Genomic DNA, 26,610 nt, shown 5'->3' with positions numbered 1-26,610 from the left:
CAGGATGTGTCAAGAAGATTTCACAGAGGAAGATACGACTTCAAAAAAAGGTAGTTAAAACTTGTTTCTATACTGAATGCCCCGAAGCTGGGGGACTTGGGGGGAGTGGGGCCATTGGTGCATTTTGCCAGGCTTACCTCCATTTTCATGTTTGCATTACAGTTCAGCATTCAGTGCCTAGTCGAAGCAGATGCCCTTTAAAGTCAATGGAGCTCCGTTTATTTACACCAGAGTTGAATTTGACCTAGTGCTTCCAGACAAAGGATCCAGGAGGGGCAGAGTGCTACTCTAGTGTCCTAGACGCTGTAGTCATTCCACTGGGGAGCTCCAAAGCAACCGGCAACCAGATATCAGCGAGGGCACCCCCATTTCATCTCCCAGCTCCACAGCCGCAGCAAAGGACCAAGGGGCTGCTTCTGAAGTGCCCTTAATAAACACACATGCAGCTAGCAAGGGCTACGGTACCTCACCGCCAGCTCTGATCCAGAACCCCACCGGCTGGCCCTGACTGGTCTAGTTAAGCAGCTCACAGAAGACCCAGGTGTCAGGAGGGAGACAGTTAGAACGGGGTGGGAGGGGCAACATTAGATTTACTGAAAAAGCTGATGTGAGGCACAGCTGGAAAGGTGAAACAAAGGGAGAAAGACGGGGGGGGGTGATAGGGCAGAACTCTTTGGCTGCCCAGTTTTAGTAAGCGTATAAAATGCTTATCCACTGCCTCTGTAGGTACAGAGTGAAAGCTGTTGTACTATAGCTCACCCTCAGTCACTTTCCCAACCCACAGGGCAATCACTTGCACCCCGTACACCTCAACACCAGCACAGATGCAATAGGCACCCACACACATATACACACTTTGACTGGTGCATTATAGACTCCTGTAGTAAAGCAGACTTCAGCATGACATATTGGAGTCATTGTAGCACAGAGTTTCTCCTCACTGGCATGTGCAGTCCTGATCATTTGTAACTCCACCTCAGCAGTGGTTTCTCCAACCTCTCTACACACACAGAGAGAGAAGGAAATTTTACTTCGAGACCATGGAAAAGAATTCTCAGGAGAGCCCCGAGGTCTGTCGCTTTCTAGATGTAAGTTAATGATTTTCTTTACCATTGTAGAATTTCCCATGTGATATTTATTACCTAGAGCATAATAGCTGTCTGATATATATGTGTATTCAACACTCCTTGGAATGATAAGCAGACCACTGGATATTGCTGTTTTGTAATTAATTAGGCAGAAGCATCTAAGACAAGAAAGAAGATCTGCAAAAGATACAAGATCTGTGGATTGCTCTTCTGCGTACTGGTGATTTTTCTTATTCTGATATTTTTTGGTGTCAAATATTTCTGGAACCCGTCACCTAAAAAAGTAAGTAAATATTCACTGATCCAGTATTTTAGTGTGTCAATTCTACACAGTGAGATCAAGCAATCTTTCTACAATATTACATCTATCAATACTGCTAACTGCTCACTCTAAAAATCCATACAATATTGTGATAAACATTTCTTACACTACAGAATATTCATGCTGACCTTTTACTTTTCATTATTCAGATCTAGCCTTTAGTGTTTTTAGTGGAATATTTTCATAATTAATAATTGCACCAAATGGGATCTCAGCTATAAAGAGTTAAAATTACTTTATTTCACCAGCAGCAAATTTTATGACAAGTACAAAACTATTTTCCATTTTGTTTCAATTATCTTACCATAAACTGGTGGAAAAGTCATTATGCCATCACATAAAGAGGAGAGGAAGCTGGAATCCAGAATGATTGATTGTCATGATTTATATTTCTTACTTTAATGTGTTTGCAATGTTAAGGGACAATGAGACAGACTTGCTTTCAGAGGAGTTTCTGCTAACTGGATTGTGTTCATTTATTTTCAGTTCCTCAGCCTGTAGTCCTCTTATCCCCATTGTGCATATCTAGAGTAGCACAAGGTAGATTGAAATAAAACCACATCAAGGGCCAAAGTGTAACTCTGCTGACTCCACTACCTCAATATTTCTTGGTTCCTTGGGGGAATTCCACTTTTATAGGATCATTATCCTTAGACACATATTTCCTGTTTGATGAGATATTCAAATAGCAGCGATTAGAAAGGCATGTATTTTGGAGCCAATCTACATGTGATAGGCTGGCTACCTTCCCCTCCAAACCTGAACCTCCTCCCGCACCATCTTCCTACCCCACCAGTTAGGAGCATAACAACTAACACACCATCACAGGTCTCTGTGGTCCATAGAGTCCATTATCCTGTCTACAACAGTGGCCAATGCCAGGTGCTTTAGATGAAGATCTGCTTCATGGAGGACCCCAGATGGTGACCAGTTTATACCCTGAAGCACAAAGACTGCAGATCTTATAATTTTTTAATAATACTTTTATTAGTTTTACAATATGCAAAATACAAAACTATAGAGGCAGGAATGTTATTATATGTGTGCATTAGACACCTCTTTGAAGGAGAATTGCAACATGTTTGATGGGCATTAAGATTTACAGTAAGGGGAAGTCCTTCTTTTTATTCTAGCAAGTCTATGGCCCCGATTCAGGCCTCTCACATCTTAAGCAAGATTGCTCACCTCTAAGCCAACAAGCTGCTTGTGCTTTATCCTTGCCCCCTTGTGGGGAGGAGTTTCTATATTAGTCATTCTCTCAAAATTGGATAGGTACCATAGCTTGCAAGACTGCTCCCCGGGCTCACTCACACCGAAAGCCGGACTCACACTTGGAACCACAAGCAGATGGGTGTCATGTGTCCCACTGAGAGGGGTCTGTCTGCCAGGTACAAGTCCTGACCTCAGACGTTGAAAAGACACCACTTATCACAACCCACGTAAACACCTAGCAAGGAATGTAAACCCTGAAGCAAGAACATGGACCTCGGCACCAACAAGCACACTTTGTGCCTGGTCCTTGCCTTCCCCTGTCCTTTTGCCCCCTCCCACCAGGATTCTGTTTGCAGATAAAGTCCCAGTACAGACAGCCTGGGGTTGGAGCTCGCTGAACCAGCTATCAGGAGCTGCTGTCTTGAGCACAATGTGAGAAACCTGGGGTCATGGGCTAGAAGCCCAACTCTCTCAGACTCACCCTGTGGGCAAGATTCACCTCAGCACAGAGGGCCTGTGCAAGACCTAGGCACTGCTTGAGCCGCCCTTCAGTCCTTGCCCCAGGGCTGAAGGGGGATTGCAGTGGTACCTACACAGGCCTCGCACCCGCTGTGCAGGGCTGAATTTCACTCTGCGCAGTAAGGGGTGGTGAGAGGAGGTTCAGTCGGGGGATGCAAGGGGCTTGATGGGAGGAACTCTTGTGATCTGGCTCTGGTGCTGCATGTGTGGGCACTTGCAATGCTTGTGTCAGCTCTGGGGCTGCCTGGAAGCCTGGTCTTGCCTCTGTTACTTTACTTGACTACATCTGTTTAAAATAAGCTGCTGTGATTCAGAGCTGACATCTGGTAGAGATATTTTCATTCCAATCATCTGCGGCCATAAGCCCATTGCCAAGCAGTAGGTTTGTAACCGAGTACGGCTGAGAGTCCTGCTATGACAGCATTTGTTTGGGCACAGAGCTCCTGCCTGGGGACATGTGGATCATACCTCGAACGCCATCGAATTGTCTGAGCTCGGGAAGAGCTAGCCTCGGCTGCTATGCTGACCTCCAGGGAGCTACCTAGCTAGCAGTGGGCAGTGAAAGGGACCCTGGCCTAGTCAGCCAACAATTGCCGTAGCAAAGAGCACTATGAACTCATTGTGACACAGACTCCAGGAGAGATATAGAGGGGGCAGGTTGCACCACCCTTAGTCAGGGGCCACTCCCTGCTGCAAGCTAGGGCTGCCCCAAGGATTGTCCTAATTTGTGCCCATATTTCAGGAGCCTTTGTGGGGCTTTGCAGAGGTGCATAATCACCAAGGTACTAGTCTTCCCCAGCCATGTCCCCTCCCACCACCAAATCTACCTCCTTCCTCTCCTGCCCTACCCACAACTTGCCTCCACCCTGGTCACAGCCACCCCACACACTCGGCGCTGCGGCAAGATGGCAACCCAACTTACACCTGTCCTAGGCCCAGAGGGGCCCAAGGGCAACAGTGAATCGGCCCTTTGTCTAGCAGACGAAGGAGAGGATGAGGACTTCAATCACGTCACTCACCAAAGTTCCTGACATAGCAACTGATTTGGAGTGCAAGAGGCTCCAGGTCAAGCCCCAGCAGCAATAGATTAACCTCATCCTGACACTGATTTCCAGTGGCTTAGATGTGACAGTTCGGTGAAGTGCAGAAAGGACTCCGTTAATCTCGTAAAGGCCTGGAGAACAATAGACCTACATGTGTCGTGGTACTAGAGGCCCCATCCCTGTAGATGCGTGCCCAGTGCAGCTCTCTCTCTACAGGGATGGGTCTGGCTGACACAGGTCCAATAAAAGATATTACCTCACCCACCTGGTCTCTCCACAGATCCAAAAGGCATTGGTCAAGAAAGAGACTCCCCTTTAAACACACCTAGCTTTACAGTGTGAAGACCATTTTTTCAAAGCACAATGCACTTTTAAACTGTCAAACAGTCCAGGCCCCAAGTGTGATCGTTCTATTCAGATAGGAAGTGTCCCACTTCCTGAAAGTTTATTTTCTTATCATCAAAAAGAAATAAAAGCCACACACACATCTCCAAGCTGCTGCTGGGACCTCACAGTCTCTCTACTGTTCCTCTAGTTACACAAAGCTTGCCAGCCACACAATGGGAGCACAAGCTGTTAACCCTTTCAGGAAAGGTCTTCACCACGCTTAAATGAAAGCTTACGGGGGATGGACTGCACAACATAAACATCACTACTGTATCTCACAGCTACCGCTGCACAGAGAGGCAGGGGTAAAGCAAAAGTAAGGGTGCAATGTTACCCAAATGCATAAAGGGCCAAGCCGCCAGGGATGGAAATATTCCTTACAAACATCTAGGAGACTAAATAATAAAAAATAAGGAAATTACAAAGTGCTCAGGAGGAGCCATTTAACATTACAGTGGAGAGTCAAAAATAAAACATTTCTAGCAGGAAAGACAAAAGACCCCGGTCTTTTAATTATTAAAACAGAAGTGGCCAGCAAAGAAAAGGAATGTTGTGTGTGTGCCCTTTGGGCTTCATTGTAATGTAAAATGAAAGCCGGAAAAGTTTGGGGGGAGTTTCCTACTTGTTTGGGTTATTTTAATGTTAGAAATATCAGCTCTTGATTTTGAGTTTGCTGGAGGACTTGAGACTAGTCCTCAATTGAAGGGGGATGCATTTTTTTTATCTTTTGCAAAGAAAGATTTTTTTTCCCAATGATTTGGTAGATGTTGAAGTAACGTGTGTTAACAAAAGCAAAGCAGATTTAAACAACCTGACCAAACATCCTTTCTCCTCTCAACTGCTCTGATTCCAGTCGCTAGTGATCTCACGAGACAACTCTTTCTCCAGCAGTCCATCAAGTCTTCCTGGAAAATCAGGGTATGCAAGGGTTAAATTTCTAATGTTAAAAAAAAAAAAATCAAGAGTAACAAAACCCATCTGAAAAAAAAAAAAAGCCCTTCTGAGTCTCTTCATGGGACTTTAAGAAGTAAAAAGTAGCAACAAACCAATTTTCCCCTTTGCAATTTTCCTTTGGAGCCATGCACTCCACCATCATACATTAACACTGAAATAACCTGAACCGGCCATTTAGTAGCATTACATGGACAAAACAAAGATGACAAGATAACAAACCGAAATGATTAACACAGTGCGGAGAGCTGGTTCCGCATACAAATTCTGAGATGACTCAAAACTATCAGTATCTCTTTAGCCCAACTAAAAATTTCACAACTCTCCAAATAATGTGCAGCGAAGCCAAGCCTCCGAATGGGTTACTTGGCCAAACTCACAGGAAAAATCATTCCCCTGAAACGGAAGGGGATTCTAAAGTAAGTATACAGTATGGTTTCAGATTCTTTCGTGGATGATTTAAAGCACAGCCCGTATTTTGTCTCTCTGAGCAGGCAGCACTCCAACATTTTCTAGCCTTTAACCTAATTTTTCCATACAGTAAAATCTAACAGCGGGTATATTTTACAAAATTCTGAATCTAGCTATCGAGAGATGCTCATGATTGTCAGGGAGACACCGAACATTCTTAATGCATTTTAATTTTTAAAGTGAGAGGCAGTGTGGTTGGAGCATTGGACTGGGACTGAGGATAGCTGGGTTCTATTCCCTGCTCTGCCACTGATTGCCTGGGTGACCTTGGGCAGGTCATTTTAACTGCCTTGTGCCTCAGTTTCCCCATATGTAAAATGGCAATAATGGTACTGACTACCTTTGTAAAGGGCTTTGACCCTACAGACAAAAAGCACAATATAAGAGTTAGGTGTTGTTATTAATAAAAGCCCTTTTCCTGCCTCTCCGCACAGTCAGGCTGCCCGGGCTTAGGATTTGGCTCCATGAAGATTGTTCCTTTGATAGCCCTGGAGACACAAGCTTCTGTTTATCCACAGAATGAGTACAACCCAGTGCAAGCTCCCTTCATCCCCACCCAGTCTTTGGCCTCTGCTGAAAATGCCAACAGGATGCCAGATCCTCCCAGCTGTGTGTGGACACGTTTCTCCTGGGAATTGGATGGAGACCCTCCAATCTCACTTCATACAGGCCACTGGCCAGCCACAGGGTGGTGGAGACTGGCTGCAACTTGTCAGTCTGTGGGGGAGGAGCTGTGCAGCCCCCCACCAGACCCCTGAGCCAGCTTTCGGTCATTCATAAGAAAGGATAGAGAGCTCCAGAAAGGCACCTGTAACAGCAGCCCTGGAGACGCAAGTGCTACTTTTATCCAGAGAGGACATTCCGCAGGGGCAGCAGTGAAAGCTCCTCGGATTCCACCCCACACTCCCTGTGCCACTGACCTGCTCTAGAAGGGCTTTCTGCAGGGATAAGAGGAACGTTTGCCTCCCCAAACCATGCAGCCCTCCACCTTGATGCTGAATTAGAGAACAGATTGCGTCCAGGCACCAGGAGTACTGTCTTTTCCCCTCTTGGCTCTTCAGGGGTTTCTGTGTGCTTTGCTTGAGGACTCTCTTTAGAGAGACACTGTTTTATCCTTGAAGGAGAATCTCGAAGACAACTCACCTGCTTTAACTGCTCCAGGAGGATCATTTGTATGCTTCAAATAGCATCTTCTACTATTCAGCCCTTAAGAGTCAGACAACAACAGAGACAAGAGGGCTGCCAAAAGCTGGCAACAGCAGCAAGCAGGTACCTGTGAAGAGTAATACAGATTGTATCAGAGATACATGTCCGATGAGGTGAGCTATAGCTCACGAAAGCTTATGCTCAAATAAATTTGTTAGTCTCTAAGGTGCCACAAGTCCTCCTTTTCTTTTTATTAACTCTCTGTTCGCCCATTTCAGCACAGGGAGGGTGCAAGGCATGTAACATATGGTTATGCTGGAAGGTGTTCATAACTGCCTTCTATAGACCATCACAGACCTTTCTACACCCTTCTTTCAGGCTAAAAGGAAAGAGCAATTAAGCCCCTTTATATGGAGTGATAACTGGAGACAATAGATATGACTGCCCAAGTGGGCTGTGGGGTTTCCACAGGACTAACTGCAAACCCAAGGGCTAGGGGGTTGCTTTTGTGTGAGAGGCAAGAAGCCAGCAGACACAGCCAGAGATGCAGTGGTGAGCATGGCTCAGAAAGAGAGCAGAGACGGAGCTCCTTGGGGCACAGGACAGGCTTGAAAATTGTGAGAAAGGCAACTGCCTGCTGCAGTTTTCTCCTGATATGTTCAGGGCCACAGAACTGAGAGCATGTGCTCTGTAAATAAATAGGATTGCACCACAGAACATACCTGATGCATATCATCCATTTCTCCTTCTGGCGGAAACAAACCCACAAGGCCCCAGTATTGGCTAACTGCTTGACCAAAGGGACAATAGTACAGTGCCCATTCCTCCAAACCTCACGCATGTCATTGGCCCTACTTATTAAGATTCTTGTACCCCATTATCTAGTGCACACCCTTAGCTATGGGATCACCACCATGACATCTCCGCCTAAGATTCCATTCCCACAGTGCCAGTGTTTCATCGTCTTCCTTATGGCTGGACAGAGGACAGACAGACACAACAGGAGCTGGCAAGGATTCTGCAGGCTTGGATGGAGCTTACACACCATTTAAAAAGGAACAAGATGAAAAGGACACCCCGCCCCTGTAAAGGCCAAGCACACACAGAGCAGGGCTTCCCTCAGCTAAAGTAATGGGGTAAGGTGGGACTGGCTATAGGCGAGTCCAAGGCAAAGGGCTAAGGTATAGCCAGCTTCAGGCACCTTCTGAGGAGAAGGAAGGAGTCTCAGCTCTGGCCTTCTTCCTAGAGATCTTTCTACTCTGACCCCTTCCCCCAGACTCACCCCCTCTCCAGTCTGTCCTTCCTGTATAGCACTGCACCTCCCTCATTTTCAGGGGTAGCTGAACCTCCATCCCAGCATGCTGTGGGTAAGGGAGGGAGGTAAGCGGAGAGAGAGGATGAAATGATCTGGCCCAGCCCTGCTGTTCTGCAAATCCCTACACTCAGGGCAGGCAGCTGTGGTTAGGGTGACCAGATAGCAAGTGTGAAAAATCGGGACAGGGGGCGGGCGGTAATAGGTGCCTATATAAGAAAAAGCCCCCAAAATTGGGACTGTCCCTATAAAATCGGGACATCTGGTCACCCTAGCTGTGGTCCCGCCACCAGCCAGAGTGAAAGGGTCCCTGCCTACCTCCATGGCCGGTCACAAGGCATTTGCTGCTATTTAACAGTCTGCTGTCTGCAGTGGAAGGGCTCAGCTTTAACAGTTGGTCAGGGGGGAAAGAGGCTACTGAACTCCTGCTTCTGGGCCCACACGAGAGGGAACCTTCCTAGCACAGAGCTGAGCCCAAGGGTTGGGGAGGAGCATCTCCTGTTGCTTGGCATTGGCAGTGCCCCCTCTGATTGATACAGCATTGGTGTCAATGGGCCCTGGAGGAAGCTGTCGCAAGTCTTATTCAATCTGCATGATGCAGGACTTGAGGCACAGGTGAGCCACAGGTTCTCTCTGTGTGCAACCTCAGTTGTGCCAGGGGGATGGAGTCCCCTTGGGAGCACAGGGCCTGGACTGGCCAGTTTGCTAAATCATCCCTTAATCCACCACTGCCTTGAGAGTGAGAGGACTGAAGTGGAAAAGTGTGTGGGAAGATGAGGTTTTATCCCAGCTCCTAAACCCTGTCTACATTAGCACACCCATTGTCAGCCAGGAGTAGGCTATTGTGGCATAGAGTTGAGAACGGGTTAGACTTGTCTACACCAGCACCTGAACAGTCAACATCAGGTAAAGAATGTTGGGCTTGTCTACATTCAAATTGCAAGTGCTGCACCACTGTAGCGCTTCAGTGTAGACACGACCTACCCCCACGTGAGGGGTTCACCTATTGGCGTAGGTAATCCACCTCCACGAGAGGCACTAGCGAGGTCAACAGAAGAATTTGTCCATCCACCTAGCACTGTCTACACTGAGTGTTAGGTCAGCTTAACTATACTGCTCAGGGGTCTGGATTTTTCACACCCCTGAGCGATGTAGTTAAGCCAACTTTATTTTCTGGTGTAGACCAGGCCTGTGCTAGTGGAAACAGAGTTCTAGAAGGTGTAGGGAGTCCCCTAGTGGGGACTGGAGTGAATAATGAATCTAGCGTTACACCAGGAGCCAGTGGGGACACCCTGGAATTACTTTAGCTATAGATAAAATCTGCCTGTCCCACAGCATCATTATATAAAATACGTGTGCAGCAACAGCAAACAGAACCAATATCAACAAGTCCTTCCTCACCCACCCAGCCCATTAACCTTCATCATTCCCCTCCCATTAATCTACTTACCTGACTTACCCATCTTCTCAGAGGCCCAGGAGAATAACTAGGCCTTGCCAGGTGCCTGCAGGTCACCTGATTCCAGCTGTGTTGGAAAAAGGTACATTCTAGAGCGAGATGCCTCTGACTGAAGGTGCGTGACAGAATGAAAAGGCTATTTCGTGAACTCCTGTTTCACCCCTCTCATTATACAAGAACAGAGTAACATTCAATCAAATTAAAAGGCTGCAGATTTAAAACTACTACACTAAATTTCTCTCTCGAACAGCGCAGAGTTGACCTGTGAAACTCACTGCCACAAGATCCTACTGAAGCCAAGAGCTTAGCAGGTTAAAAATACAATCATACACTGATACAAAAAATGAAAACATCCACTCTTACATGAGATAAAATTTACAAAATAAGAGATATAAACCCTTCAGACACGAGCCAACTGCTAACTAAGGGAGTTAGTGAGAAACTTTCCCTCTGGATAAGTTATTCTAAATTGTCCATTTGCACCTTTCTCCAAAGCAGCAGGTTCTGGCCTATTGTGAGTTAAAGGACACTAGACTAGTCAGTTCTGGCAGTTCCTAGTAACTTTGGAGAGCTTGAAATCCAGATCTGGATTCAGTTTTTGCAAGTAATCTTTATCTGTGTATTGGGCCAAACCAAAACCCGGGTCAACACTTTGTGGGATGATTACTTTTGAAGTACACCCATTACTAATACATGAATGGCCTGAGGGTCACGATCCTGGCTCATGTTAAAGGCCATCTATCTATCTTCGGTTTTTCTGGGAGTGGAGTGTAGGATTGAGCCCAAGGTGAGCAGAGCAGCTGTAAAAGCAACCAGTAGATACTTGAAAGCAGAGATAACCCCTGCTCCAAAGCTCTGGCCCTTTGGCATTGGTGCTTACGAACTTTTATAACCATCTGCAGAAATTGTGGTACAAAACCAGTGTAACACAACAGAGGGTTTTTTTTAATTGCTAAATCAACAAAAAATAAAACATTGGGATGGACCTGACTGCCTCTGCATATATTTCTTGTCCTCCCAGATATATGATCTGCAGCACACGTTCTTTAGCCATGGGGAGAAAAAGAAGATTCTGATGGAGATAGATCCTCTAACCAGAACAGAGACATTCAGATCTGGTAATGGCAGTGAGGAAATTTTAGAAATACATGACTTTAAAAATGTAAGTATGCCCGTTTTTCTAAACCTTCTACAACGAGGCAACCAGATGGTCATGACACAGTGGCGGTTTTATCTGTAAGCCCTCAGGGAGTGATTTAAGGGCATTATTACCATCAGATGGGTTTTCAGGGGCCTGCGGTTTCAGTCCAGTTTCTTGTAGGAAAGTGTCAATATCATAACTGGCACCACTGTTCATAGTCACAGCAAAGACACCCAGTGTGGAGGGGGAAAACTTACTGCTATCTATGCTGAAGCCACTTCACACCGGGTATTTTCTTCTCTAATCAGTTCTCTTATGTTAAATAAGGATAAGACTGGACAAATAGTTGGATAGGACACCTCCACAAATAAGAGTTGGGAGCTAGAGAATTTTCGCTGAGGATCTCCAAGTATTTTGCAATAACTGAATAATAACCCCCAGAGGTAAATACAATTACCCCCATTAGACAAATAGGAAAACTGAGGCATAGACAGGTTAAGTGACTTGTCCAACACTGCCTCGCATATCAGTGGCAAAGCCAGAAATATAATCCAGGTCTTCTGATTCCCACTTCTGCCTGTACTTTAACCACTAGACCATGCTCTCCCATATATTAACTATCACACCCTATCCAAATTCTTAGTCCTATTGTTCCACCCTTTTGAATTCCCTCTGCAGTTCCATTGCAGAGTTAGTGTTCACTTACCCTATGCAAGCTTGACTTCACAGAAGCTAATGTGCTTAAAATCTTTGTTGGATTAGGACTCAGGGAGATCAAGTCCTAAAAGCTGTTGTGTAATACTGCTCGAGTTAGCCCCATTTCATTGGCTGAGTGAGTGATGCCGCTCCACAGCATACTCTGGAGATCCTTCATAAGGAAAGATGCTATTCTCCCATTCACTCTCAGGGGCATTTAATACTGGAGCTCTTCACTGTGGGGATGGTGATGTTCCATGAAAACAAGATCTAGTCATTGGATGTATCCTTGCAAATGAATGTGACTGTAGTAAATCTACAAAAAAATGGCATGTTTGTCTGTCAGGAGAGCATTAAAACCTCATGACAAGATAATAAGATCAATATGAAACCTAATTATAATTCCTAGGGAAATACTCCGTTCAGTGACATGTCCTGAAATCTTCATCTAATCATCTAGCAAGAGTTAAAGGCTGAAGATTCATATATTCAGAATGGCCAGATTATACTTTATTCATTTATTTGTGATGACTAAAGCATGTGATAGTTACAAAGAAATGGGTATCAGGATCACGTTTTATTAATCCCTTCCTTTAGCTATTTGTAAATAGCACCATTCTCCAAACCCTTTAGGAGATCTTTTTAGTACATCTTAACACCATTGCTGAAGAGAGTTTGCACAAAAACTAACAAAAAACATAACTAAACTGTGATCCAGTGAGATTCTCCTTGTGCTGCTATTTAAACTTTCACATATCACTTGCCTGGCTGTTGTTGCTTTTAGGGAATAACCGGCATCTTTTTTGGAGGACTTCAAAAATGCTTCATCAAAACTCAGATTAAAGTAATACCTGAAACTATGGAGGCTGAGATACAGGAACCTGAGGTATGTAAATAAAATAAAATAAAATAAAAATCTGCATAAACCACCCCATGTGAAGCTGACTTTGCTAGTTTCATCTAGGAATCAGAGCATGTTCTCATTGGAATTCCATCTGCTCCGTCCTTTACTGACAGTTTGCTATTATGGAAGAATGAGCGTTGCGATGGTTTCATAAAATTATCCTGTTTCAGAGGATTGTTGGTAAAAACGACAATTCAAAGAGACAGGATCAGACAGAAGACAGACAAAATCCAATCAGTACAATACCAAGAATCAAGAACAATAATCCTGTTGTAGTTAAAAGGCCACACGGCAGCTCAGGATTAGCAGATGCTAGCAGTCAGTCTAATGAGTTCTCCCAGAAAGATCTTTGCATAATTCTCTCACAGAGCACTAGGCAGGTCATTAAATAACAAGAGCAGCCACATTTAGGCAACAGTGAATCAGTAAGGCTCTGATTCAGGAAAGTACTTACGGATGTACTTAAATCCCATTGTAGCCAACAGAATTTAATCATGTGCTTAAAATTACACATGTGCAGAAGGGCTTTCCTGAATCAGGGCCTAAATTCTGGGTGGCATTCTCCCTTTGAGTTTTCAATCACAGATTCTTTGGATATTTCGTGAGAATCTAGTAGAGCTTTTGGGTCATCAAATAACTATGATTTTTTAATCTTTACCAAAACAGCATTTCCCAGGTTAGCGAAGAGAAAGGGAAAACCCAGTGTGATAAACTAAGATTTAAGATCTAGTAATTTCTTTCTGTGCATGGCTGCATAGCTAAGAAAAGCACACACTTGGATACTCTGATCAGCAATCATTTCTCTCCTCCACCCAATATCCCAATAATAAATAGATGGTGGTTAAAGCAGATCAAAATCTGAAGGGGAGCTTAGCCCCTTTGAGGGCTGTTGTGATGGGTTTTGGTGTAGTTTAGCAATGGTAAATAATAAATAGCATGCCAGCATTCTGCATACATGTGGGCATTTAGTAAATAGCTTGGTGCAATCCAATGCAATACTCTTTTCTATAGCCTCGTTCATAAAATCTGCATGCCAAAATACAGTACAGAATAATGTAATAGGAGACACATCTGGTATAAATGACAGAAAACAGTTGTGCAAAGGCATCTTGTGAGGAATAAATGAAAGTGCTTGACCACAAAATCAGTAACAGAAGGAGAGAGAATTTAAGAGGAATGAACAAGGGAGAAAGGAGATGTTTTAATCTGAGATTTGAAAGGAGTTGGAGAATTGATGAATCAAGGAATACAGAAGGCTGTTCCAAATGGCAGTAGTTGCAGAGGAGAAGGCTCTTGAAGCAAGACTGGGTACGTCTACACTGCAGTCAGAGGTGTGATGTGACTGCAACACACGTAGACATACCCAAGTCAGCTTTGATCTACCAAGTTCTAATAACAACAACAGTGGATCTGCAGCAGCACAAGCGGTAGCATGGGTTGTACGAGCCCATCTGGGACCCTGGGCATGGAGTGGCTAACCCATACTGCCCCAGCTTTACTGCTAGTATCATTGGAGCAAGCTACCTCCAGGCTAGCTCGGGTATGTCTACATGTGCTGCAGTTTCACCTCTGACCGCAGCGTAGACATACCCACTAAGTGACTGGAAAGACAGGAGAACTAGTGTTAGGCTTAGTTCTGTTGGCTAGGAGTGTGAAAAAAACCACATCCCCTAGCCGACAGAGCTATGCTGGCAAAGCATTCGTGGCATAGGCAAGCCCTCAGATAAGCAAAGGAACGGCAGGAGGCATAGAAAGAGACAACGTCCCTGATTATTCTGCTGTCACGTCCACAGGTGTAAACCAAGAGTAACTCCATTAAAATCAGTGGGGCTTACTCCATGGGGCCATGTCTGCAGTACACATGCTACAGCTACGCAGCTGTAGTGTAGACGCTTCCTGCATTGACGGAAGGGGGTTTTCTGGAGATGTAGGTAATCCACCACCCCAAGCGGCAATAGGTAGGTTGATGGAAGAATTCTTCCAGCATCTACGCTGGGGGTTAGGTCAGTTTAACTATGGCACTCAGGGGTGTGAATTTTTCACACTCCTGAGCAACTCAGCTCAGTTGGTCATAACTTTAAGTGTACACCAGGGCTAGAGGTCAGAACTGGGGCCCTAAACCTGTAAGGCAAAATCCATGGAGCTTTAAAAACAGGGAGTGTATGTTTTGCACTGTTTTAACAAGTCATGTCTTTAGCAAAGGAATCTGAGGAGGGGTAGAAGCCATGGAAGGTGGTAGGGTCTATGCCAGCACACCAAGGTGACACCTCATTCTTCTTTCAGGGAGATGAAGTGATGACAACCTACTTTGAGCAATCCATGATCTGGATTCCAGAGGAAAAACCTATTGACAACAAAGAATTCCTAAAGAGCTCCAAAATTTTTGACATCTGCAAAAATGTGACCATACACTGGATCCACCCAACTCTGATCACAGGTAAAATTGCCTTTTCCCTCACTCCTGCAGACTCCCACAAGAGATGTCATGTGTTAACCAACCCGCATCTCCGGGAACAGCTTTGCAGTCAAATGAACAGTTCCCATCTTTCTCTCTGAAATCTTGTATGCTGCAAGCTGGCCCAGAACAAGTTTCCAAAGTGGAGTTATAAATCAGAGAAATGAATGTGGACAGATCCTTTACTACTACCACGAGAAAACAACCCATGTAATATAACTAGCTAGGCTTTTTCCCTGCAAAAAGTCAATCTGTCCTTCATTATCAGCCCTCAATCAGCCTGCCCTCTGTCACAGGAATAAAGAGAAACATTTCTTTGGCACCTGAAAGGAAGTCAACAGTGTCTAGAACAGATGAATGGAAACAAAGACAACTAAATTCTGTCACTGATTCACTGCGTGACCTCAGGCAAGTTACTTAGCCGCTTGGTGTCTCTTTCCCCATCCGTAAAGTGGTGATAACAACAACACTTACCTTTCTAAAGCAGTGTCGAGAGCCTGTGATGACAGGTACTAGAGTAACGGCAAATACTGTTGTATTATTGAAAAGAGAACTGTGACTGTTGTGTTCGGAGTAATAACTGTCAAGAGTGTGGAGGTCAGTTAGAAAGACAACTGCTCTGTTGTGAAGCTCAGTTAAAGTGGAGGATCAGATAGTTGGAGTCTCCTGCTTTCACCAGAACTCCACCCTCAGGCAGGGGTGGTGGAACCAAAGTGCGCTTGGGGGGACAAGGCCCCCGCAATGGAAACTTCGAGGGGATGATTTACGTTTCCGCCTCTGCCACAAGCAAGTTGTTTGATGTGCTCAGGCGAGGCTGGGCTCCGCGGCTGCTGGGGAAGGAGGGGAGAGCACGACCCTTGGGGCTGGAGAGGCTGCCATGGCATTGGGGAGCAGGTGGGAAGCAGGGTGATCAGGCCAAGTTTCAGTAATTCCCCCTATGCAGATCCCGCATCCCGCTCCCCTCTTATCCCTGACACCCCAACTGCCCCTCACCCCATGCAAACCACCCACCCCAATCCCCTCCTACCCAACACCCTGACTGCCCCTCCCCCTGTGCAGAGCACCCACCCTGCTCCCCTCCTATCCCTGACACTGGACTGCCCCTCCCCCCATGCAGACTCCCCCTCCCGCTCCCCTCCTACCCGACACCCTGACTGCCCCTCCCCCATGCAAACCATCCACCGTGCTCCCCTCCTATCCCTGACACCCCGACTGCCTCTCCCCCACCCTGCTCCCCTCCTACCCCGATACCCCAACTGTCCTTCCTCTGCCCCGCTGCCCCCACCTCCCTCTGCTCCCAATGCAGAACGCCCACCCGGATGTCCTCCTGCTGCCCCTGACTCTCCTCTTCCCCAGCCCCAGTCAAAGCAGCTTCCACTGCCTCTGCCCACGTGCCAGCTGCCTGCAGCATGTAGAGTGCTAATGATAAAAGCACTGACCAAATTCTGACTGGCTGAACATTCTGCAAGGGGGCACCCTGCATGATTAAGCCTCTTGTGGGTGTCACCCACAAGACAGGCTGGTGCCATTGTGGGACTGTGAAGGAACAATGTCAAATCAGAGAGATCTGCATTTGTGCCCAACAGAACCTGTCCATGGGCAGGATCTCCTGTGACTTGCTTTGAAAATATATCAGTTTGTAAGGGCTGGCAGACCAGACGCCCTGTGCCATGGGCCAGTGTCTGATTCCATTAAGGCCCGTGACTATATAACGCTCTTCTCTCCACGCACACACCTGCAGCATCCTCCAGAATAACTGTAAGCTAGTGGGATGGCTCAGCAGACAACACCCAGGTGCAGTCAGCACGTTCTGTGACCCCAGGTGTGGAGCCTTCTCTTCCCTAGCATTTGCCTCTCTCTCTTTCCTAAAAGAACAAGGAGTCCTTGTGGCACCTTAGAGACTAACACATTTATTTGAGCATAAGCTTTCGTGGGCCAGAACCTACTTCATCAGACGCATGCAGTGGAAAATACAGTAGGAAGATATATATACACACACAGAGAACATGAAAAAATGGGTGTTGCCATACACACTATAACGAGAGTCAATTTACAGCCCTTCTTCCAAACACCGGTGCAAAGGAAGGGGGAAGGTGAGTTGAAATGAACCCCTTTTCGCTGGAGACAAAGTTCTCCCCCTGCTCCTTCTCACAGCAACACTGCAGGCATTTTTTTTGCTAGCTTTCCAGTTTGTATAACGTGGAGCTGTCCATGTGTTGTGCACAGAGAGCCGGATGTACATAGGGAAGTAATTCTTCACCCAATGCACAGTCAACGTGTGGAACTCATTGCCAGGGGATGTTGTGAAGGTCAAAAGTATAACTGGGTTAAAAAAAAGAATTAGATATATTCATAGAAGATAGGTCCATCAACGGCTATTAGCCAAGATGGTCAGGAACACAACCCCATGCCCTGGGTGTCTCTAGGCCTCTGACTACCAGATGCTGGGACTGGACAACAGTGGATGGATCACTCGATAAATTGCCCTGTTCTGTCCACTCCCTCTGAAGCATCAGGCACCAGTCAGAAGACAGGACACTGGGCTCAATGGACCATTGCTCTGACCCAACGTTCTTACAATGTTGGGCGTGGTTTAATGCTGTTTTTGGTTTAGCGGGGCCTTGTGCCATATTATGCTAGAGGTGAGCACGCCACCTGCAACTTTTGTCCCTGCAATCTCTCCAGGACAGTTGTTTGTAATGATTGTTTCCACTGTTCCTCTTAGCTCCTGAGCTGCATGACTTTGAAGATGGAGGGGAAGATGATGTCCAGTTCCTTGTGACCAAACAAGACGGGGCTGAAAGACAGAATGAGCACCATGTGGATAAGGATGCAAGGCCAGGAACCAAACGCCGGGCCCGGCAGCTAACTGAAGAGGATCTTCCCGTAAATGACTATGTGAGTCCTTGGGGAATAATTATTGGGCAACTGTCAATATTTCACTCTCAGGCTGAACTTCAACAGCAGGAACACTCTCAAGCTACATCATCTGGCCTACGTGATCACCTTTTTCTGACCTCTGTCTGCCCCTGACATGTGACTCTTAGCCACCTTAGAGGGTATTAAAGCACTGCATTAAAACAAGAATCCCAATAAATGATGATGACATTAGAATGGCGTGAAACGGTCATGCCAATTAGGGGGTTTGTTTGAGCTAATGCCCATAGTGTCCCCAAAACATGGTTAACTCATAGCACAGCATAACAGCTGCAATCCTTCTTCATAATAGGAGAGGCCACGGTTCTTTGGTTGTAATGTCACATTTGACCTGCCTATGGAGAACTAGGGCAGATTCATAGATACTAAGGTCAGAAGGGACCATTATGATCATCTAGTCTGACCTTAATGGTCCCTTCTGACCTTAGTATCTATGATAGCATGGTCTAGCGGGCAGGGCACTGGCCTGGGACTCGGAAGACCTGGCTCAACCACAGACTCGCTGTGTGACCTTTGGGGAGTTCAGTAACCAACTTGTGCCTCAGTTTCCTGGCTCTACAATGAGGATATGCTTCCTTACCTCCCAGGGATGCCGTGAGGCTAAAACCCATTCATGACTGCAGAGTGCTCAGATATTAGTGATGAGGGGTGAGGAAGTACCAAACTCAACAGAAAATGGTGCACTACAAACGGCAATTTCAACCAATGCAAAGACTTGGTGGGCCACTCAAATTCCAGAATAGTCACCTCCAAATGTTCGCGTTGACTCTGTTAATTGTGTGCTGTGCTCATGCCCTCCTCTATGGAGCCATGTTATGACTATCCCCCCAGCAGAAGCATTACCACCTGCTCCTCTTCCCAAGAATTACCCAGTTCTGGTGAATAACTCAGGTAACCACTGGGTGACTTTACTAGATTCTCACTGGATCTTGTGTGGACAACAAAACCAATATAGCAATGTATAGCATCAAAGTGCTGTACACGTATTAATTAATCCTCACTGCATCCCCATAAGTGAGGGAAATATTATTAGTCACATTTTGCAGCTGGGGAAACTGAGGCACGGAGCAGTTAAATGGTTTGCCCAGCGAGTTGGAGACAGGATTGCAGCTGAGAAATCCCTGGCTCTCAGTCTTGTGCTCAGACTATGTAGCAGCAGCATTTCTAAGACAAGCTGTCCATCTTGCTTTGGGTCCTGTTCCTTCTAGGGCCAAAGAGAACCAGATGAAATAAGAACTAATTCAAACCTCTATCCAAACCTGGAACCATGCCCAAAATGAACCTTCAGAAAACCCGGATTGTCATGGTTACACCTGCCTGGAGAACCAGGGGAAAGGCTGTTCCTGCTGTGCTCCAGGCACTGGAATCCATGAGTGCTTTAGTCCAGAGGGGTTCGGTTAGCTCAGATCTAGCATCCGAACTTTGGGGTGCTGCCCCGAACCTCTGACCCAACACTAGTTCCATTGCCAGCCAGCAGACTGCTCAGAAATGCTGTCAGATCTCAGGGGTCTCCCAATATTCAGAGCCCCTCCCCTGAATTTAAGCACTACTGAATGGGCCCTCTTCCCCTTGTCACTCACGTACTATGACCATCCCAACCCACACTCTGCCCCCTTCCCCAGTCCCTCATGGCTCTGCCTCTCTTCCCATTCCCAAGCTCCCAATGGTTCTGCTCCTCTCCTCACAGGATCGTCAGGGACTTAGTGGCTTTCCCCAGCCTGCTGCTTCTCTGCTATCCCTCCTGGTACCCTCTGCTGCTTCCCCACAGCAGGCCCATTGGAAAGAAGGGGCAGAAGCACTTCTTGGAGCATGGCCTCCTCTTGGAGGCAACAGGAGGACTGGGAAGGAAAGGGATGGGAGGAGGCTGGGGTGAACCACCAGCCGACAAGCAGAAAGTGAGGTCCAGGGTTCAGATTAGTCAGATGCCATCACGAGTGTCCAGGGGCTGAGCTCTGAGCTGGGAGAGATCTGGCTTGGCCTCCCAGCCCTGCTGCTCCTGGGGCCTGGCTGTGCTCCACTGGACTGTGGTATAGGTGCTGGGTTCATCTGATGGCGGCATTTATGGCAGCATAAGCATCCCCCAAGCGTTTGTGGGGGCTAGTACCCTGGCGGCGCAGCAGCAGCTCCCCATAACTGCCCCCAGGTTTGTGCTCTGCCCCCGGCACTTTCTCCCTCCCACCCTCTCCTGGTTGTTTTCTCTTCCAGACGGAGAACGGACTTGAGTTCCACCCCTTGTGGGATGAACGAGGCTACTGCTGTGCTCAGTGTCGCCGCGCCAACCGATATTGCCAGCGGGTGTGCGAGCCTCTGCTGGGCTATTACCCATACCCCTACTGCTACCAGGGAGGAAGGGTTATCTGCAGAATCATCATGCCGTGCAACTGGTGGGTGGCACGCATGTTAGGGAGAGTGTAGGGCCACACAACTGCTGAAGCAATGGAACTATAACCAATGTATGCCCTGGCTGTATAGAGGGACCCTATTGTACGCTGCCGCTCAGCTAGCCTCCCTGTACTACAAGCCTGTAAAATGCAGGCTGTTAACTCCTTGATTCCTGCTGCATGCTCCAGCCACTCCTGGCTGAGCGCCCCGCCTGTCCTGCTGTTCTATTCTGTTCGATACCGCGCCGGTCCCTGCAGCATCTGAGCGCCTGCTGAGCCGGTGCGGCCTAATGTTCCCTTGCTTGCGGCGAAGTGTTCATGGACAGCATGCAAAGGATGAACGGACAGGATTGTATCTGTGTTTAGTCCTAAGAAATGAGCCAAACAATAAACGTTTTCTATGAGCAATTGCAAAGGAAAGTCATTTAGACTCAGTCTGTGCTGCTTAGTGGGTCTGACAAGGGAGCTCACTGTGCAGCTCCAGAGCCAGTTAACACGTGGAGCTCAGGTGGCAGGTCCCTCGCTGGGCTCAGCTAGCTACGGTCATACAAAGGCGAGTGAGGGTTACAGCACAGTATCCATATCACTGTTTGTGCGAGATCGGGGGTCGCATGCTGGCACTCTTCCCTCCGAGTCAGCATCTCAGCGCGATGCTAGGGGCTGCGGTAGATGCCTTCATCTGGCTGAGATACTGGAACAGGTATCCCATTTGTAGTCATTAAAATAGCCCATGACACTTCTCACAAGTCCTGGCCAGTTTCCTGCTTGTGCAATTGCATTCTGCCTTCTCACATTCCCCCTGCCTTTCCAGCTGAACACAGTAGTCTTCACTTCCATTCCTAAGGAAAAAACTGCCCCCACATGCAGGTTACTGCATATTTATCCACTATGGCGGCTGTACACTTTCCTCCAAAGCATCTGCTGCCTGCCACAGGTTACGAGGCTAGATGGACCATGGATCTGACCAGGATGTAAATTCCTACATTCTTACTTAAAAACCGTTGTGCAGCATCGCTGGTGCAGAATGACTGCCTCCCTCCACAGCCCAGGTGGCTGTGAGGCCTAGAAAGAGTGCAGGGTACAGATGCTACAGTAGCCATATCACTGGCCTAAACCACAAGCAGGTGCACAAGGAGGAATCACGCTGCATAGGGAAGCCAGACACAACCAACTAAGTGCTTTAAACAATCAGCAGCAGGTTAGATCTGCAGAACAACGATAGGGCATCTACATCTGCCAGGGCAATTACAAAGAGGGGTAACCTGAGTGCTGAGAGGTAAAGAAAAACCACTTGAAACTGCTGTCCCACCCTGAGCAGATTGTGGATGGGGGATCACGGAAGAGGCAGACAAACTTCCACACATCAGAGGCTGCAAGTTAGGCAGTACCTACTCCAAGGAAGCTCTCACTAAATGAGGGCACGGTAAGCCAATACACGGGCCCCACTGTCCATGTAAAGAGAGGTCACCAAAGAATAATACTCAGTACTACATAGCACCTCCCATCAAGGAGCTCATCCCCTTTACAAACATCAAGGAATTCACCCTCCCAGCCCTGGGAGGCAGGGATGTATTGCCTGCTCCAGTGCTTTAAATCACAATGATACCACCTAGTTCTTAAATAACCCCAGAGATCACCAAGTAGTTTACCAGGGAAGTCAGTATCATTATCCCCATTTTACAGATGGGCAAACTGAGGCACAGAGAGGTGATATGACTTGCCAAAGGGGACAGCTGGTTGGAACAGAACCACGTCTCCTGAGCTGCAGTCCAGGGCCCAATCCACTTGACCACCCTGCTTCTATAGGATCATCTCTCCTCTACACGCAGATTGCCTAGCAACTTGGATGTCCCCTCTACAGCCTTCAAAGGAACAAGGCCCTACACCTTCCTCCCTGTCCCCATTGACTTCAAAGAAATAGATACAACTTTTAAGCTGTCAGTACTAACCACATACAAAATCCATTCGGCGTGTAGCAGTGGTATGGGTTAACAGTCAACAGCCCTTATTTTTTTTCTTCATTTGATTTTTTGTTTCACTCTTTAAAGCACTTGTTTTAGTAAAAGAAGGAGTGTTTTGACCACAGGACCGGTATGGTAGAGGATGGGTAAACGGGGATAAAGCAATACACCCTTATAAAGTAGGAGAGACTAGCATACACTCTCCCATGCTTCATTTTTTTGATATAAAACCTTGAAGCTACATTACCACTGTTCTTTTTCACAACAGTTACTGAATTGGTACAACATAAAGTCTCACTTACTGCTGAGAAACCTTAAAAAGTCTAGTGGGTCCGTTCAAATGAGCCTCCAAACCCTCAGCTCCACATCTCTTAAGCTTCTCTAAATCTCTTTGGCCTACAGACTGGGCTGGAGGTGTGAAGAGATTTCCACTGAGCTAGAGTTTTATACCACTTTCATTTCCATGGCATCCAAGCACCTAATTCCTGGTCCCAGGTGGACCGGAAATTCCATGAGACTGGCCTCCACCATGGGCTTGGCCTAGACTACGGACATTTACAAAGATGTCTTACACCATTGCTCAAACATTGCAGCTCCATCAGTGGTAACAAGGTTGGAAGCCCTACAGTAGCCAAGCAGCAGGAATGTCAAGCATCAGCTCGTCTATCCTCATTCACAGCAGATCTATCAAGTGTACTTCAAATGCTGGCAGTGGCAGCAGTCAGAAGCTCTTCCACACGAGGGCTCCCAACATTAATAACCTCAGGGGAGCTGAACCAGAGTCTATTACTGTTATCATTTGTATTGCATTAATGCCTAGGAAACCTAATTATGGATGATTGTGCCAGGCACTGTACAAACAGAACAAAAAGATGCCCCCTACCCCAAGGAACTTACAATGTAAGAGAGTGGGGCATTTTTGAAAAACAGTATAGCCAGAGATCTTTCAGAGTTTCATCTGTTTCTTAATTTAGTCAGGGACCAGAAGTGAAGAGGCACGTGCAAACAAAAGGGAAACAATTGCTAAACTTTTCCAAGCCTCAACAATGTTTCAGTTCAAGTTTGGAAGACGGTTAAATCAGTTTATATTACTTTTAGCCAGTTCACCCATCCATAGGCCTCATTTGGAGGCGTTTCTTTCAGATGAACAAAGACACGGAACTCATGCCAAGATGAACAAAGACATGGAATTCTGTCATCAGGCTGATTCTGTCTTGCATTCCCAGGACAGGCTGCGCTTCTCTCTTGGATTTTTCACCCCTGCCTTGCATGAAAGAAAGAAAAAGCCCTTTCATTGTATCATCATCATTGTGGACTCACAATCCCCTTGCAAGATTCTGAGTCATGGCAATGATCAGTCTCTAGCTCTCAGAGAATAAGCTGTTCTCTGTCTGGGCTGCTCAGAGCTATTTTGCACTGATTTATGTAACTCCCAAAAGAAAATCTATCCCAGAGCTTTGTGTCAGGCCCAGGGTCTGGCTGGACATAGAACTGCTACCTTGGCTCCTGCCATCTGAAGCGCAAATCTTAATGAGGGGTATCTGGGTGGTCTCTGTTCCAGTCACATTGTTCATGTCAGGGACTATGGGGATCCTTCTGTACCCTGGAGCAGAATTTCTTTATTCCTTTCTTTAAATTCTATTTATAAGCCTGTGTGGTGCTGTCAGACAAGTGTTTCCATCAAAGGAAACCCCAGGTATGCTGCTCACTGCTCTAAATCTCAAGGAAAGTAATATCACAGAGTTAAATCCAGAGAGCAGCTTGTTAACATCATCACTGGTGCCACACATCAAAGAGGGACGAGCAATGATAAACAGCCTCGCTGGAGCACTTATGTTAATAATCCAGTGCAATCCCACAATGCCTTCCCAATGTGACTTCAAGTAAGACATGATACTGCGCTTGAATCCTATTGAAAATTTTGGGGCTCACTGACATAGCTCGCTCCTGGGCACAGCGCAGGCGACAAAGGTGACTCTGAGTCACCCTCCAGCTTCCCACAATCCTGGCAGTAGCCAGGGGCCAATCAAATTAGAACGGCATGAAGGGTGCTCTAATTTATGTCAGCTTGTAGTGGGCTCCCCAAGGGACTCCTACATCAATGAGGAATCTCAGCTGTCCCACTGGGGCTGCTTTCCAGCTAGTTCGCATTGCCCATGCAGCACAAAGCAGCCAGAAGTAGAGTGAGGATCTACCCGCTAATTATTTATTGATGAATGAGCAACTCAGAATCTGGTGGATTCCTGAACAGAGCGGCCAAGCCAGAGCTCAGCTGTAAATTAAGTGAAAACGCACGAGGCTAGCAGAGGCATTGAGGGGCATCAACAGGAAAACAAAAAACTGATGGGGAGTAGGGGGAGCAGAGAGAACACGTCTCCTTCAGACCTCCCAGGGCTGCACTTATGAACCAACTCTCATTTCGGAGACCAGGCTTCTACTGTAAAACTCTGCTCCATGCTCAGAGTGTGACCTTACCCCCTCTCTGTACCTTTTCCTTCATCTGGAAAATGGAATCCCCATCACCTCTGCAAAGTGCCTGGAGATCCTTGGAGGAACAAAATACAACATATTCCTTATTCTTCAGGTGCATAAAGTGCCTGCATTCTTCCTGCACCCCACCCTCCATCACATAAATCTAGTATGTTAGCAACACCTATTCAAAAATAAAGTCTTTCTGCTGTGGTACAAGTTGCCTTTAACACATTCTGAGTATTTGAGCGACATTGGCCCCTGCTTAGATTATTAAGCTCCTGGAGGCAGGGACCACCTTTGTGATGTGTGTTTGTACAGCACCTGGCATGACGGGTCCTGCTCCACAGCTGGAGATCCTAGGAGCTATGATGATACAAAGAATAAATAATAATTGCCGCATTCAAGTCATCCATCCTGCTCTCATGCACTTTGTTTCTATTACACATTTTAATGATTAGTCTAGGTATTTATACCACACTTGTTGGCCCGGCATCTGAGCACAGCATCCCTCGTTAGCAAACCCACAAGATGAGGAGGGGTGGCTGGGGTTTCCCCCTCTGGAGAGGATTCAGAAAGGAAAGTGGAAGAATTCCAGATGGACAGGCTCTGAAATCAATATGCTCTCTCGGTGCTGCTCTCTGCTGGCCATGGGGTGGAGCTGCAGCTATTTCAGAAACTGAATTCAGAAACCTTTCCTGACATATAAATATTGTATGGAAAAACATACCAGCATATACAAACCCTATATCCCCATCAGTTACACCCCATAACAGGAGAGCAAAGGAAAGACTGCGATTCAGAAGTCAGCCAGGGCAGAAGTTCGTGCAGGAGACTAGCCCTGTGATTTGCACGAACTCATGCTCAGGTGGCTCTCCCTGGAGTTGAAGTCAGAGCTGTTGCCAAAAGGCCAAGTATGCAGAGTAAGAGAAGACAGCAATGTCAGGGGAGAGTGCTCATGGCTTGTTTATTGCAGCTACATTCAGGACAAAGGAACAACATGTGAAAGCCACCGTGGAGCGAGATAAGGGGCTCCTTCCTTTTTTAACTCACCTAAGCAGCATTAGCACACGCTCTCACCTGCAACAGCTGTTACAGCAGCTTCTCACTAGCGGCCCTCGATTGCTACTCAACTCCTGCTGCTCCCTGCTTTGGGCCCCGCAACAGAAGGTTTTAGAACAGGCAGGAATGTCGAGCATCCTTGTCGAGTCACAGCTTCCACAACCTACCTCAGTGCACATTTCTAATGCCCCCATCCCCAAAGGTGCTTGGCACTGTAAACTCATCAGTAGGATTTCTGAGCCAGCTGAAACCCACTGCGCATCAGCTGATTTATGACAGGTCACCAGCAGCATCCCAACAGAAGGAGGAGAAGCAAGAGTCCAGCATGGCGGGATCAGTTCTGATGGGTCCAGAGAGCCTGCTCCAGAGCTGGAACCCCAGCAGCTGACATTGCCTGTGCTCTTCCAGTGTAAACACAGACACGGAGCCAGGCGAGAGGGGTATGTCACATTGATCCTATCACCAAAAGGAGGAGGTCTGGAAGGTCTCAGGGGGGTAACTTCAACAGGGCCAATTTTTTAACATGAAATGTGTTTGTGGAAAGTACCAGAATCCAGCAACACGGGGTGTGACACAGGTAGCACAAAGACACACCTCTGTAAAAACATACCTCAATGCTGGCCTTGGGAGACTGCCCCTAAAGCTTATAGCAGGTCACACTCCACATTCCTGCAATCCTAAGTGTCTCTGCTGA

General features: G+C 46.8%; 1 protein-coding gene across 1 annotated transcript; it reads left to right on the top strand.

Annotated features, from left to right (window-relative positions):
* The first annotated feature begins 679 nt into the window (after positions 1-679).
* Positions 680-20,823, top strand: TNMD (tenomodulin). The gene is made up of 7 exons (XM_074963107.1): positions 680-1,088; positions 1,237-1,371; positions 10,932-11,072; positions 12,532-12,633; positions 14,935-15,088; positions 17,832-18,004; positions 20,249-20,823. The coding sequence occupies exons 1-7, from the start codon at positions 1,041-1,043 to the stop codon at positions 20,456-20,458; spliced, it is 963 nt and encodes a 320-aa protein (XP_074819208.1). The 5' UTR covers positions 680-1,040; the 3' UTR covers positions 20,459-20,823.
* The last annotated feature ends 5,787 nt before the right edge of the window (positions 20,824-26,610 follow it).

The sequence above is a fragment of the Natator depressus genome, chromosome 9 (genome assembly GCF_965152275.1).
Source record: "Natator depressus isolate rNatDep1 chromosome 9, rNatDep2.hap1, whole genome shotgun sequence".
Lineage (NCBI taxonomy): Eukaryota > Metazoa > Chordata > Testudines > Cheloniidae > Natator > Natator depressus.
The sequence above is the reverse complement of the archived record's forward strand: the minus strand, read 5'-3'. Positions and strand labels throughout refer to the sequence as shown.